Source organism: Castor canadensis, chromosome X (assembly GCF_047511655.1).
Source record: "Castor canadensis chromosome X, mCasCan1.hap1v2, whole genome shotgun sequence".
Taxonomy (NCBI): Eukaryota; Metazoa; Chordata; class Mammalia; order Rodentia; family Castoridae; genus Castor; species Castor canadensis.
The window spans coordinates 126,886,313-126,901,613 of NC_133405.1; the positions used below are offsets into that span (position 1 = coordinate 126,886,313).

Below are 15,301 nucleotides of genomic sequence, written 5' to 3' on the forward strand. Positions count from 1 at the left end.
ATAAAAGGTAGAAGGACAGCTTAGATAAAATCAAAAAAAGTACAGAGAAAAGGGTCACAGGTCAAAGAATGACAAAGATTGAGAGAAAAAAATTGGACTATCTGCATTATATATGTCATATATATGTGTATGCATGCATATATGTACATCCATGCATATGTTAGATATGTATATAGCTCAGAAATCCTTAGTTTTCTAAGACCCAAGATTAAGAACAGAAGCTTCTACTTGCAATGTTGTACAAACATTGCATATGTACAAACACAGCCATAGTATAAAAGGAACTATTATATTCACAAAACAATCAAATTTAACTTAGAAACTGTTTATTTCCCCTAAGTAATATTCATCCAAGATTTCTACTTTTTTTAAGCATCAGAAATCTATTGTCGCTCAAGGTAACTCTTTTAATAGAATAGTATTTCATTAGGAAGCATTCTATTCATTTAATTTCAAACTAGAGTGATACTTCTAAACAAGATATGCAAAGGTACTTAATTTATTTTGATTATATTTATTATTTTAAATTCTTAATCATCTTTAATCAAGAACAAATAGTGTTCAATTTTTGAGGATTGACTGGTGAAGAGACCTTCAGATAACTTGTCAACATAAAAATAATTCAAACATCCAATTTCAACAATAGAAAAGTCACTGCAACACAAAAACACATTAACTGCCATGAATCCTTAAATCCAAAGGGTGGGTAGTATTTATAATAAGAAAGAAAAAGCAAACAAAAATAATGCCATTTTTACTTACACATATATATTACTATTGACAGATGATAGATTTGAGAGTTTAAACGTTTTGAGTTAAATTGCTAAGCTCATCTCAGATGTAAACTATTATCAGTATAAAAATCACAAAAATCTTAAATCATTGTTTTTTTTTTTATTCATTGGTCTTAACAAATTATATGCAAAATAACATGAAGCCAAACAATAATACATGGACTAGGTACATCCTAATAGAAAAATTACTGAATGTTTGAAATCTCTGTAGTTTCAACATATGCCATCCTAAAGTTATTCTCTGAGTAAAACATGCTCACCACTGAACGGTTGCTATGGAAAATTCAAATAACTTTCCTGAATAATTTGTGATTATTATTGTAGTCAAATAATCTATAATGAGATTCATTTTAAGGCTGTTCAAGGATGATTAGCTACAGAAAAAATACTGAACAAAACTGTTCTTTGTCCTAAGTACACGAATATAAATTAAATTTGTCAGTATCTTGCTTTCTTCTTCCCATTCTACCACCTTTTCTCTCTTCCCATCACTCGGCCTTTCATGTATACATATATTGACTGGAAAAAATAGCATCCAATTGAAAAAAGCTAATAACTACTTACATGATGAAGCTTATCCAAAAGTTCTCTCTTTTGTCTGGGCTCACATATCAATTTTACTACATTAAAAGTCATAATCATTAACAGTTTTAACTATATTCCCACATTTACAGAGCACTGCATTAGTTTCAAAACAGTTGAAACATATACAGACTTTTTTCCTTGTAAAAACCATGTACTTACCTTGTGTCTGCATTTAAGTACAACTCCATAGGCACCTATAATAAAAAAAAGAAGTAAACAATCAGGGATATGTATACAAACTACAGCTCTTTTTTTGCAGGGGTGGGGAGCTGTACTGGAGTTTGAACTTGGGTCTTCATGCTTGTCAAACAGGTACTCTAGCACTTGAGCTGCTCCTCCAGTGCATTTTGCTCTGGTTATTTTGGAGATGGGGGTCTCACTCACAAATTATTTGCCTGTGTTGGCTTCCAACTGCAATCCTCCTGATCTCAGCCTCCCAATCCACTAGGATTACAGTGTGATCCACTGTCGCCCAAACTACAGCTCTTGAAGAAATCAGAGGTCTGCTATATTTACATTGCTTATGAGTGTATGTTATAATAACGATATCTAAAATGAAAATTACTCTAGAGTGATAATGCAAAGATGAGCCACACACAAATACAGCATGGATCTCTTATTATATTTTTTTATAAACCAAGAGTATAAATGAGTTATTTCTCCCAAAAAGAAGTTTTAGATGTTTCTCCTTTTTTGGGGGGGGGGGTTCTGGGGTTTGAACTCAGGGTCTACACCTTGACTGTTCCACCAGCCCTTTTTTGTGTTGGGTTTTTTCAAGATAGGGTCTCACGAACTATTTGCCTGGGCTAGCTTCAAACTCTGATCCTCCTGATCTCTGCCTCCTGAGTAGCTAGGATCACAAGCATGAGCCACTGGCACCCAGCTCTCCTTTTAAAGAGAAGTTCATGAGACATTTTAACCTAAACTTAAAAATTTTTGCAGACAAGACTGGATCACAAGACTCTGTAAGTAAATTAAAATTAACTCAAAAGGTTCTAGGAAACTTAAAAGCTAAGCTAGTAACTTCCTTAAGAGTAAGCTCAAGCACAACATCTACCCAAGTAAGGCTAGGAGTCACTTAAATTCTCTTCTAGGATACTGGAATATCTTTCCTAACTTGCAAAGTAGTACAGAAGTACAGATCGGAGCTGGGGATGTAGTTCAGTGGTAGAGCTCTGGCCTAGAAGGTCCTGGGTTCCATCCCCAGGCACCATACACACAGACAGAGGGGGGCAGGGAGGGAGGGGGAGAGGGGACGAGAGGAAGAGAGAAGGAAAGAGGGAAGGATATATACACACATACACACACACACACACACATGTGTACAAATTTCAGCAATCCAATAATGACTAGTAGGATTTGCTACCTCTGTATCATAAAAACTCGGCTTATGGGCACAGGCCAAGAGCACTCCCACTTTCGTTAGTATAGATTGATGAGATCCACTCTTAATTTTTGGGTTACGTATCCTATTGTATAAGCAGTAAACTTGCTTTCTTAGAAGCGGAACACAAAGGCAGTACCTTGACAGCATGGTATCCAGGAAACTGAGGTTAAAGTTATAATGTGAAAAATCTAATTAAAAGAATCAAATATAATGTATGATAACAGAACTTTGAAGAAACATCAAGAACATTTTCATTAGTGGTAAAACTAAACCTGAAAAGATCCAACTTTTGAAAAGAAATTGGGGAATGTGTCTGTAACAGAGTCTAGGGCACCTAAAAGTCTCCCTGGCTTTGGTGGAAATGGATGAATCTTATTATCATCATTAAAATGGAACCAGCGATGAGAACCAGCCAAAGTAACTCGACAATCACCAGGAAATCATCCAAGCCTTACTCAACAGCCCGTGCCCATTTTTCTATGAGGTGAACACGCACTATCTTGGCCATAGGAATGTTGAATTTGCTTGACAGATTTTTGTATGTTTTATATGTATTTTGTAGCCAAAAAATACCAGAGATGGTTTACAAGGAAAAAAATAATATTGCAGTCTTGGTTCTGATTGTAACTTAAATTAACATAATTCTAATTTACATGACAGTCTGGCAATTTTGGTTAATCTGAGCCAATACCAAAGAAGATTAGCAACTATTGATTTACTGAGAAAAACAAGGTTATTATCCTGAAAAAAATTAGGCCCAGAATTTAAAACATTCCAACCTTGTTACATCCTAAATGTTGACCTTCTCTAGTCAACAGCAGCTTTATTGCCTCAGTTTATAATTGCAATACTTTTGAAAACTAAAACTTTAAAAAACTGCTGTAGACTGGGGACATGGCTCAATTGCAGAGCACCTGCCTAACAAGTGTAAGGCCCTGAGTTCAAATCCCAGTACCTCTAAAAGGCAGCTATTATAAAACAGACACAGTAGGTAAGACATTGAGAATGAATTTTATTTACATAATTAGTATCAGTGAACATATGGAAAAAGTTGACTAGTGAAGGAAGTCTTCACTATATGAAGACTTTTTATATGCTTTTTATATGCTTTCAACTTTCAGACCCTGAAACAAGCACCTGATAATTAGACTCTAATAATTTTTATTTATTTGAAAAAGATTTGCCAACTTAATGTTACAATCTTGAAGAGCTTTGTTGTTCATATAAATTTTTAAAACTTCTTTTGAAATTCAAAATTTGAAAAATATGAAATTTTTATAATGTTTGCTTTACTGATATAAATGCTAAGAGACTGTAATTGTAATCATTTATACCCTCTTAAAATCATTTATCAAGATTCCCATATGGTTATCTTTAAGTCAAGAGTGAAAATTACTAAGCAGGAAAAACCAGAGAGAAATGATTTTTTTCTAGGAGTTAATTTGTAAAATATGAATTATCATACTTTATCAAACCAATAATATCACTGGTTATAAGCATTTTATGTACTACTAAGAAAGGAAAAAATACTGCCAATTAAACCAATGACATGCCACTGATTATAAGACACATCCTGACTTCAGATGTTAAAATATAACCAAATTATGGCCCTGAAAATTTATAAACCGGTTTGTCACTTATTTATCCATTTATTTGACACATGTTAAATAAAATTTAACATATACAAATAAATTTTAAGTTATTCAAAGTAAGTTTAGCAGATATAATATTCAACAAAATATACATACATAGACTAAGGAAACCACAATTGCTACTACTGAAAAGAATGAAATGGAGTCTTAAGAAATCCTTGATTTATTAAAATTTAAAGGGTTTTAAAATGCTATTAATTTTCAATTGAAGACTAAGACTCAAATAGTTTAAGTAATTTTATTTTCAACATTGTTTTCTTACATGTACATCTGAAATTATATAGGTTGAATTAACAGGATTTGAAGTAAATTTTGTGAAAGGTATAATTGTACACTGCTCAAAAATTCAAGGAATATGAAAATTCCAACTTACCTTCACCTACAACCCCAAGGATCTCAAATTTATTCATCACATTACCAATGTTAGGAATCTTCATGAAGACAAACTCCTCTTTTGATGTAAGCCACAGAACATGGCATCAAAAAAGAAATCTCTGAGAAAGGTATACAGTAAGTAGAACTAAAAATGTCCAAAGGGAGAAATTCTCAATGATTGACAGAATCTTTTACATTATTTCTTCTAATGGTGAAATATTAAATGAATCCCTGAAAAAAAAAGAAACATTAAAAAGTCATTAGTTTTATATTGTAGTATTCTAATAATCCATTCTAACTTTTTATATAGTTTTTAAATCTATGTTACTATTTCATATGCTAAAAAGAAATAAGAGAAAAGAACCCAAAATGGAAGGGACCTTACAGAATCTGAAATGAATAACAGCCATAATGAAATGGACCAGAGACAAAAAATTAACCCCAGGTAACTTTTGAAATTAGTACTTTACCTACTGTCCTCAAACAAAAAACAAAAATAAAAACATATGTCGTATTCAACTACTTACACATTTGCTTTTACACTGATATGAAACTGTTTTTGGTAGTACTGGGGTTTGAAATCAGGGCTTTGTACTTGCTAAGCAAGCACTTTACCAATTAAGCCACACATCCCAAGTTCTTTTTTTGCTTTAATTTTTTAATTTAATTAAATTAATAATAATAATAATTAATGATTAATTATTTATTATTATTATTATTATTATTGGTGGTGGTACTAGGGGTTTGAACTCAGGGCCTCGCACTTGCTAGGCAGGCACTCTACCACTTGAGCCACTCCACCAACTCTTTTTTGTGTTTGGTATGTGAACTATTTGCCAGGGGCTGACTTTAAACCACAATCCTCCTGATCTCTGCCTCCATGAGCCACCATGAGCCACCAGCACCCAGCTACTTTAGTTATTTTTAAGATTAGATCTTGCCCTTTTACACAGTCCAGCCTCAGGTAGCAATACTCCTACTTATGCCACCTACACAGCTGGGATTACTGTTATACACCACCATGCCTGGCATGCTTTTTGAGACAGGATCCCACTAACTTTTCTTTTTCTCTTTTTTTTTTGGCCTGGGCTGGCTAGAACAGTGATCTCCTATCTCCAGCAACCAAGTAATGAAACTTCTTTATTTGTATTCTAGAACCTGAATAAATAAGCAAGTATATTACAGATAATGAGACCTTAGTTTTTTATTCTCATAATAGAGAGTCGTCAAGATGAAAAGGGGAAAAACTTGTGAAAATAACTTTAGCTATAGACTATGGTTTTCAACCCCAACCTCACTTGGCATAATGGGAATTTTTAAAAAGAACAATGCCTAGGTATAACCTGAGAAAAATAAATCAAAATTTACAGGACTGAAAAAAGGGAATGGTGAGGCTTGGAGGTGAAGTTAACAAAATATATTCGATAGAAACAGATGTAAATGCATATACAACTCACATGCATATGTTCTCTAGCTCTGTCCCCCCAGGAGGGCCTAGGAGCAATGATACCTCAATAACCATGATCACAGATCCAATAAAAGGAATGGCTGATTCAAAGGCTAGAGCAGGAAAAGTACAAAATGACCCTAGGATATATTTATGGGGTGCCAGAAAATAAAAAATGCTCAAAGAAGGATAGGTCACGTCAAATGAACATAGGAGTCAGCTTAAAGTGACTTCCACAGGGCTAATAGGTCATATTTGAGCAGCAAAATAAATAAGGATATGAACAGATTCTAATTTGTAGAATACAGCATAAAGGCACAAATCCTAATGACACAAATAGGGAAGAAGGGAAAACTTTTTCATAGTTTAGCTCCAAATAATAAATATAGTGTTGGAATTAGAAAATCACCATTTGGCAAGCACTCTGGTAATAATTTTTTCAAGCAAGTATCATCAATATGTGCTAACTAATATGTTGAATGTTTGATGGAAAACAGGGTATCTATTCTCAAAGTATCTGCCTACAAGATACTATTAATTATGAAGGGAAAAATACTAATTTTGTAGTGAAGAATTCTGCCAGACAGAACTTTAATTAAGTGATTGAAGTTAACACCATCAATAATGGAACAAACCAATAATATATACCTCCTGATAGGATGCATCACACATTATTACTTTATGTCATTTCTGCGAACAATGTAATACCTGAATCTAACCACAAGAAACAATAGACAAGCCCAGGCCCAGGGACATTCTACTAAATAACCATCCTGTATTAATTTTTAAAAGTTCAGTAACTAATCCAGATTAAAGAAAATTAAGAGACATGATAAATACAATGTGCGATCTTGAGTTAGATCCTGGAAAAGAAAAAATAATTTTTTAACTTATCAAAGACAACAGACAAAATTGAAATGTCTACAGATTAACTAAAAGTACTGATTTAGATAATAGTACTATGGATACAAAAAACAATGGTATTGTTTTTAAGAAATAGCACCAAAGTCTTTAGAGGTAATGAGGTACCATGTTTGCAATGTAAACCACTCAGAAAAAAATTTGTATGTATGTGAAAGAAGAGAAGAGAGAAATAAAACAAATATAATAAAATGTTAACATTTGGGGAATCTGGGTGAAGGCAATAAGAAATACAAAGGTCTTTGTACTACTTTTCCAATTTTTCTCCAAATCTGAAATGCTTTCAAAACAAGTTATTTTATTTCAAAAAACCTATATCCTACTTCTACAAAGAATAAAAGAGGAACAAAAAGTAACAAAATATTGGTTTAAAAGGAAGAAGTAAATTTAAAGACATTTTCTTTCCTATGAAACTTTAAACTTTTATAAAGTAAGAGTGCCCCATGTGGTATGGGTAAGTATTGACAAGAAGTATCCTTTCAAACAAGGATGATGGGAATATGCACATAATTAAATGATTTTAAAATGCTGATATTTTGATAAAGATGTAACAGAAAAATGTACAACATACATTCTTAAAGGTGAACTATCAGTCTCTTTAAAAATTAATAAGATGACAAGGAGTTCTACTATTAATACTTATTAACATTATTAAACATCTTGGTAGGTTCTAGCCATCCCAGTGAAGTGGGAAAAATCAAATAAAATGTAGAGAACTAGAATTTGCTAATATCATTATCTACATAGAAAATTCAGTGGGGGAAGGAGGATAAAGGAGAATGATGGAGGTGCTGAATTCAACTATGATATATTGTAAGAACTTTTGTACACCCCCGTACGACAATAATTAAAAAAAAAGAAAAGAAAATTCAAATTTACAAATTATTAGAATTGTAAGTGTTTAGCAAGGTGGTCAAACATAACCATAATATATATCAATTATATTTGTACACATCAAGAAGAAACAGTACTGTAACTCCTGTTCTGTTATAAACCACATTTACACTAACAACAAAAATGCATTTAGGATTTAACATGACAAAAAATATTTAAGATCTCTAATCAAATGTATAAAATTTTATTCAAAGGAACTGAAGAAGACCTAAATAAATCAAATTATCCAAATTTTAAGCAAGGATGATTCAGTACTATAAAAGGTCAGTTCTTTCCATGTTGATCCATACAGTCAGTGTAACTTCTAATCAAAACCCCTATTTTTTCTGAGGGATTAAGACAAGTTAATTTTAACATACATATGGAAAAGCCAAATTCCAAGTATAAGCAGCATTTTCTTCCTATAAGAAAAATGGAAAAAAAAGAAAAGAAGACTAAGAAAAGAATGGAGGTTTGGCCTTGAGAGTAGGATCTGGCAGGATACCCCATGGAGTTTGTGGAGGGTTATGACAGAACTATGGAAATTAAGACATGGTGGTTTGGGCACCAAGGCTGACCAATTATCCAGTGGAACAGATGTGAGAGCCCAGAATAAACCATACTTCAACATTACCACAGCTTCTTAGTACTTAAAGGAGTCAGAGTAATCTTTCATAAGTCAGGTCGTGTCACTTCTCTCTCAAAACCTTCTAATGGCCCTAAGGACAAAAGTCAAAATCCACCTTAGTCACAGGCCTTATTTCTCCTCCTCGGATACCACTCTTCCTTCACTAGCTTCATTCCAACCACAATGACCTCCTTTCACTATAACTAATTTAAGAAAATTTAACTTTATTTCAATGCAATGACATTTTTCAAAGGATTATTGTGCCATTTAGAAAAAATGTTATAATTTGAGAAAAAATTTATTCTATTCATTCATTAAGCAAATAATTCCTGACTGCCTCCCATGTTGCTGGGAATTGATAAATAAAACTTTACACAAGATAGTGGTGAATAAGACAGGAAAAGCCCTTGCTCTCATGAAGCTTTATGTTTTGCTGAGGGAGAAAAATACAAGATTATTATTAAATACTGACCCATATTACAAAGAAGTAAAAGAGATTGACTGATCAGACAGGGAGAGCTTTTCTAAAAAGGTGACTTTTGAGATTGCAGTAACAAGAAACCGGCCATATGAAAATCTACATCGGTCATATTCCAGAAGCAGTCAAAATGCTTCTGAGAAATGAATCTTCCTTTAATTTTCTAAGGCTTGTTTGGAAAAACACCCAGGAAACATTTAAATATTTTATTCTCTGCCAATATTTTTATGGCTCATTTCAAAGGAAAAGAGATAAAAATTAAATCATTCGCACTAAGAATGTACTTGTATACTTATATATTTAAGTATATATAAAGAACATTTGGTCCTACTTAGTCTCTGTGACAATCACAACAGAGTAATGTATATAGAATCAAAACTTAAATATATGAGTGAATACATAATATAGGTATCAAGAATGGTCTTTTAACTACCAGCATTCAGACTGAGAGAAATTTATACTAAATTGGAGTTAGCTGCAATTTTGTATGAGTAACACTGATTAATCTTTAACAGAAAAAAGTTATAGAAACTGAGACACTTTAGCTTCTGGTAATGGCAAATTACATAACTTGGATGAAATGTCCCTTTGAGTAAAAATACAAATGGCTGGAGGAAATACTATTTAAAAACAGCTTAAAAGCTCCAAACACTTAACAAGATTGTGAAGAATTACCTGGACAAAATCAAGGGAAAAGAATAGAGCCCAGAGGTAATCAAAACCACTCCCAAACTGTTTTATCCCTTTTGGTATTTGAAGAGAAGATCCAGAAAAAAAAATATGAGCTGCTCTTGAAACACTTATAGATCCAAGAGCACAAAAATCAAAGCCAAGGGTGTTTCAAAAGGAGAAAATTTGATAAGTCACCATTCACTTGAAACTGAAAGCCCAAAAGCTACACTTCCAGAATACAAGAAACCAGAAGACGGAACTGAATTGTAGCTTTATGTTATCTGGATGATCTAGATACAACCTCTTAAGTGCATTTTGGATTAAGATAGTTCCACATTCAGATTGGTAGTGCCACCAGTTGTCTGGGTAAAGCAAAGGAAAAAAGGAAGCAATTCTCTGTGTGAAGTTTGCATAAACCTAGACCTTGTTACAGATAATTTCTCATTTACAGCACACAGTACGTAAACAAAGATGACCAGATATACAAGAGAAACAACTGAAACAGAAAATGACTTAGAAACTTTTGTAGTGTTAGAATGATCAGGAATAGCCTATAAAACAACTATAGGATTAAGGTATTAAAAAAAAAAAAAACAGGGGGTTGAGCATTTTGACACAACAAAATGGTCCAAAAGGTAAAAGACAAATTCTGAAAAATAAATTAGACTGTTAGAAAGACAAACACAAAAAGAAACCAATGAAAGAGAAAAGTATCAGCATTCAGAAGATTTTAAACATGTTTTGGAAACTTGGCCAAATGAACAATATAAATGATGGCAAAGAAATGTAAGAATAATTTTTTTAATCCCCAAGCAAAAACACATTTACAATACTGATCATATGGTAAGCCATAATGCAATTCAAAAATTACAAGGATTAAAGTCAGAGAACAGTCTGTCTCCACAACTAAGATATGTAAGAAATCAATCACAGAAGAAATCATTAGGAAATATTCATGTTTGAAACTAATAAATACATTCACAAAAGAATCCATTAGTGAGATAAAAAAGAAATCATGAGACACTTGAAAATAACAAAGCTACAAATTTATGGGAAGAAGCTAATGCAATGCTTAGGGAGAAAATTGAGAATCTTACATGCATAAGCCAGAAAATATAAAAAACTAAAAAATAAATGAATTAGCATCAATCTTGAGAAGTTAAAAAGAACCACAAAAACAAATCTAATGAAAAACATAAATGAAGAAATAAATCACAACAGAAATTCATAAAATAGACAACATATAACAATAAAGAGATCAGAAAAGCACAGTTATTTTGGAAATCAGCATTAGAATTCATACCTCCCACCCCTGCCGCCACACACACACACTCACACACACAAAGTCAGGCTCAGTGGTGCACACCTGGTGTCCCAGCACTTGGGAGGCTGAGGCAGAAGGATCTTTAGTTTAAAGTCATTTAGGGCTACATAGAGAGACCCTGTTTACAGAAGGGGAAAAAAACAATTCATCAAAAAACTAAAAAAGAGATTGGCCTTAGCCTCAGGATGTCCTGAACAGCAAGCCATTCCAGGCCACACTTCTGACCCACAGATTTGTAAGCCAATATAAGGGAGTCATTTTCAGGAGCTAAGCTTGTGGTAACTAATTACATAACAGAAAACTAGTAATATGACAGCTTTGTTTCATTTATATTCAATTTTAGAACATGAAAAACTGAATGACAGACTACGTTCAGTAGATGTATATAAGCCATAAGTTGATTTTAAAAAGTGTTTATTATAAAATCAGGATATTAATTAACTCTAGGAAGCAGTAATTAAGAAAAGATGTATACAAGGGCTTTCTGGAACACTATTTCTATTTCTTCATTGCTGGCTTAATAAACACTTGTAATTGTTCATTAGAATGTACATTCATGTTTCATGTATTTCTATGTTCTTATGTTCCAAATAAAACAAATTTTTAAGAACTCACAATAATTCTGAAAGTGGAATCATATGGTCATTTATATTGAGGTAACTTTTAGCATAAATAGACATTGCAGTATTACATTAAACTAAAGAATTTAAGTGTACTATCTGAGGTTCAGACTCCACAAAATGTGGAGCAACTATGCCTGTTGCTAGGTACCACAACAATAAAACCAAAAACTCTCAGTGACAGGTAACCTGGACAGAGCCCACTCTCCTAAAACCACACCAGAGCTCATTAGGAAACTGGGTTTGACCACAATGATAGATGGCTGACATCCAAATGTCTGAAGACTCTCAAAAAGAGGGAGTAGAGCAGGTGATTTATTTAAGGGGAAAGAACTAACATTAGTGGTAGAAGTGAAAAGGAAACAGATTTCAGTTCAGTAGTGACTGGACAATGACTGGCCATCAATAGTTATTCATTCATGGCCAGGCGCTGGTGGCTCACACCTGTAATCCTAGCTATTCAGGAGGTAGAGACCAGGAGGATTGTGGTTGGAAGCCAGCCAGGGTAAATAGTTCATAAGACCCTATCTTGAAAAAAATCTCTTCACAAAAAAAGAAAAAGGGCTAGTGGAGTGGCTTACGGTATAGGCCCTGAGTTCAAGCCCCAGTGCCACAAAAAAAAAAAAGTTATTCATCCATGCTCATATTTGTCGTATTTGATGCATGCCTGAAATTAACCAGCCATAGAAATTTCAAGATACAGCGGTGAACAAAACAGGCTTGGCTCCTGCTCTTACAGAGCTAAGCAGAGGTACATAATAAACAAACATGATCATTTTCCAACAGCGACAAGTGTTGTAAAGAAAAGCGAAGGGCTGAGGTTGTGGCTCAAGTGATAGAACACCTGCCTAGCAAGCATGAGGCCCTGATTTCAACCTGGAACAAAGAAAGGAAGGAAAGAAGGAAAGGAAGGATGGGGGTGAGAGGAAGGCAAGTCATGAAAGTAGTAACAGATGGGGGGCTAGTGAGGATCCTTTAGATAGATGGTCTGGGAATGGTCTGAGGAGGCAGTATTACAGAGAAATTTGTTTCATGTAAAGAAAATAGCCACGAGAACAGAGCTGTGAGAAGAGTTTTCAACACAATACAAAGGGTCTTAAGAGAGTTTGATAAGTTGAAGGAAGAGAGAAAGCCTTTATACATGAAGCAGAGCAGACAGGGAGGAGACCAGCAAGTGGCAGAGAGGAGTGGCTGTAAACAGTGTGTCCCTCATAGAAAGGAGTCTTGTAGGGAACTACACGTCCACACTGAAGATTTTGGATTACTAACTTTGTAAACAAATAACTGAACTCATTTTAAAGTGGGTCTGTCTCAAACTAAGAAATACACCTAGAATTAAATAATCTTGTATCTGCATTGGCAAATAAGCAGGTAACTACAAGAAGTGACAGAAAGATAAGGCTTATTCTTAACTTCGTAAATTGACATTGAATTTAAGAGCTGCCTGGGCCTTGAGTATTTCCCTTTGTTGCTGAAATTATAATCTTCATCTCAACAGGCCTTTTTTTCTTCTCAAAGAAAGTACAAAATCAGCTCAATCATGATTTTGTTTTACTTCCTGTCATTGTTTTTTTACTTACAAATAAGAAAGCATTTTGTCACTGAAAATTGCACAGGAATAAACTTGGTACGTGACTAAATTCTATCATAATAAGAGAGTTCAAATGATTTGAAAGTATCTTTAAACTCAGGATCCATGTATGGAACAAAACCATTTCTATGGAAAGCACAGCCTTCTGAAAAGCACCCTAATTATTCTTTTTAGAGACTTCTCTACCTTGAATGCAAGGAAGGAGATAATAACTCTTCCTTAGTTTTCTTACTAGGTGAGACCATCTGACCCATAACTAACAGGATCTTCACTTTGCTTTATTCTCCCAATTCTAGAGAGTAATTTGATTTATCAGTCCATCCTCTATAATTCAGTTCCTATTACTAAATCAAACTATAATTCAAACATATAATTATCAGAAGTAACACAAAACTTACTAGAACAAAAATTTCAAACTACCAAACATGTATCATACTTAACCTCTTATACAAGAAAGGAACTCCAATAGCAATTTGATACTCCTTCTCCCAGCACTGCCAATCCTACTAAACTCCCAGCTATTCCTAAGAATCAGAGGGCCTTGGGGTTCAGATTTTTAAGAGAGGGCTAAAATGGTATGAGAGAAATTCAGAGTGCAATAGTTCATATTGCACTATTTAAGGTGACTTATTGGTTAAAAAAAACTTTTGAAGATACTTGTGTGAAAAATAAGAGTCAACTTTAACATGGTTACCACAAAGTAATATATTCTGAATTCCAAATTCTAAATAACTGAATTTGAAATAAACTTACAAAAGTTGAGGACCACCTAGATTTTGCTACATTGATTTGCATTAGAAAATGTGGTCTAAGTTACTGGCCTATACTGGAAAAACAATCTTTTATAGATGATAAAGGATGAAGGAACTGAAGTTGAAGACTGTTGAAGAAGTAGCTTAAGTGGTAGAGTGACTAGCAAGCACGAGGCCCTGAGCTGAATCCTTAGTACCAGAAAAAAAAAGAAAGATAGAAAAGAAAACCAACAGGCTTTAAGTGGATTCAAGACCATGTGCCTGGATATATTTCACGCCTGAAAGTGCTTTGAGACTTTCAAGAAGAGGTTGCAGCTAGTAATCTTTGGAAAGTCACAGGGAAAAAGAGATGAAAACAAAGAAGAAAAGTACTCATACTTTTCAGAAAGGGTAAAACAATACATACTATAAATTTTACCCATGAAAATTTATAATTAAGCTATCGAATCACCTAATAAATACTTCTTTAGAGGTAATCATATGCCAGGCACTATGAAAGACTCTGGGGACATTAACAGTAAAGAAAATAGAAAAGATTTCTTATCTCATGGAATTTAATTAAAAAAATCACACAATAAGTACAAAATGGCAAATACTAGTGTTATGAAAGAGACATAAGATGCTAAAAGGGCTTATGACAGGGCTTTTCCACCTAATTAGGGAGGATCAGCACTTCCAGAGAAAGCAATGAGTGAGTTGAGATCTGTAGGATAATTAGACATAAACTTATGGAGGAGGGATGTTCCAAGAGAAAATGATTTACGCAAATACCTCAAGTTATGAGAAAGCATGGCAGACACTGTCTTTAAAGGTAGTAGGTGATGAATTACCTAGTACAATACGAAGCTGGAGAAATGGCAAACTGGACTATTTTAAGTAGTATAACTTTCCATCATGGGACATAAGGACCTACTGAAGGATTCTGAACAAGAATAGGAGATATAGGATCACAGTTGGTATGACAATCTGGTGATTCACAATTTGAAAAGATCATATAAGCTACAGAATAGAGTAGCTCAATGCCTAGAAGGGGAGATATCAATTTGAGGGAAGAGCAGTTAGGAAGCCATCACAGCAACCCAGTTTAAAGGTATCACAAGATGGACTAAGTTGGTGGACATGAAGAAAGACAGAATCAGGGTATATGTGGAGGGGAAGTCAATATCATTGGGGAACAAGGAGGGAGGGAAAGAGGAATCAAG

At 33.8% G+C, this 15,301-nt stretch overlaps 1 protein-coding gene across 2 annotated transcripts in view; it reads right to left on the reverse strand.

The window, feature by feature from the left end:
- The window catches only part of Cdkl5 (cyclin dependent kinase like 5), a 165,589-nt gene that overhangs the window by 101,819 nt on the left and 48,469 nt on the right, over positions 1-15,301 (reverse strand). For both annotated transcript variants that reach the window (XM_074064365.1, XM_074064364.1), the window contains exons 2-3: positions 4,792-5,024; positions 1,539-1,573 (exon numbers count right to left, since the gene is read on the reverse strand). In XM_074064365.1, coding sequence (XP_073920466.1) covers positions 1,539-1,573; positions 4,792-4,855 — 99 coding nt within the window. In that variant the 5' untranslated portion in view covers positions 4,856-5,024. The remainder of the gene's footprint in view (positions 1-1,538; positions 1,574-4,791; positions 5,025-15,301) is intronic.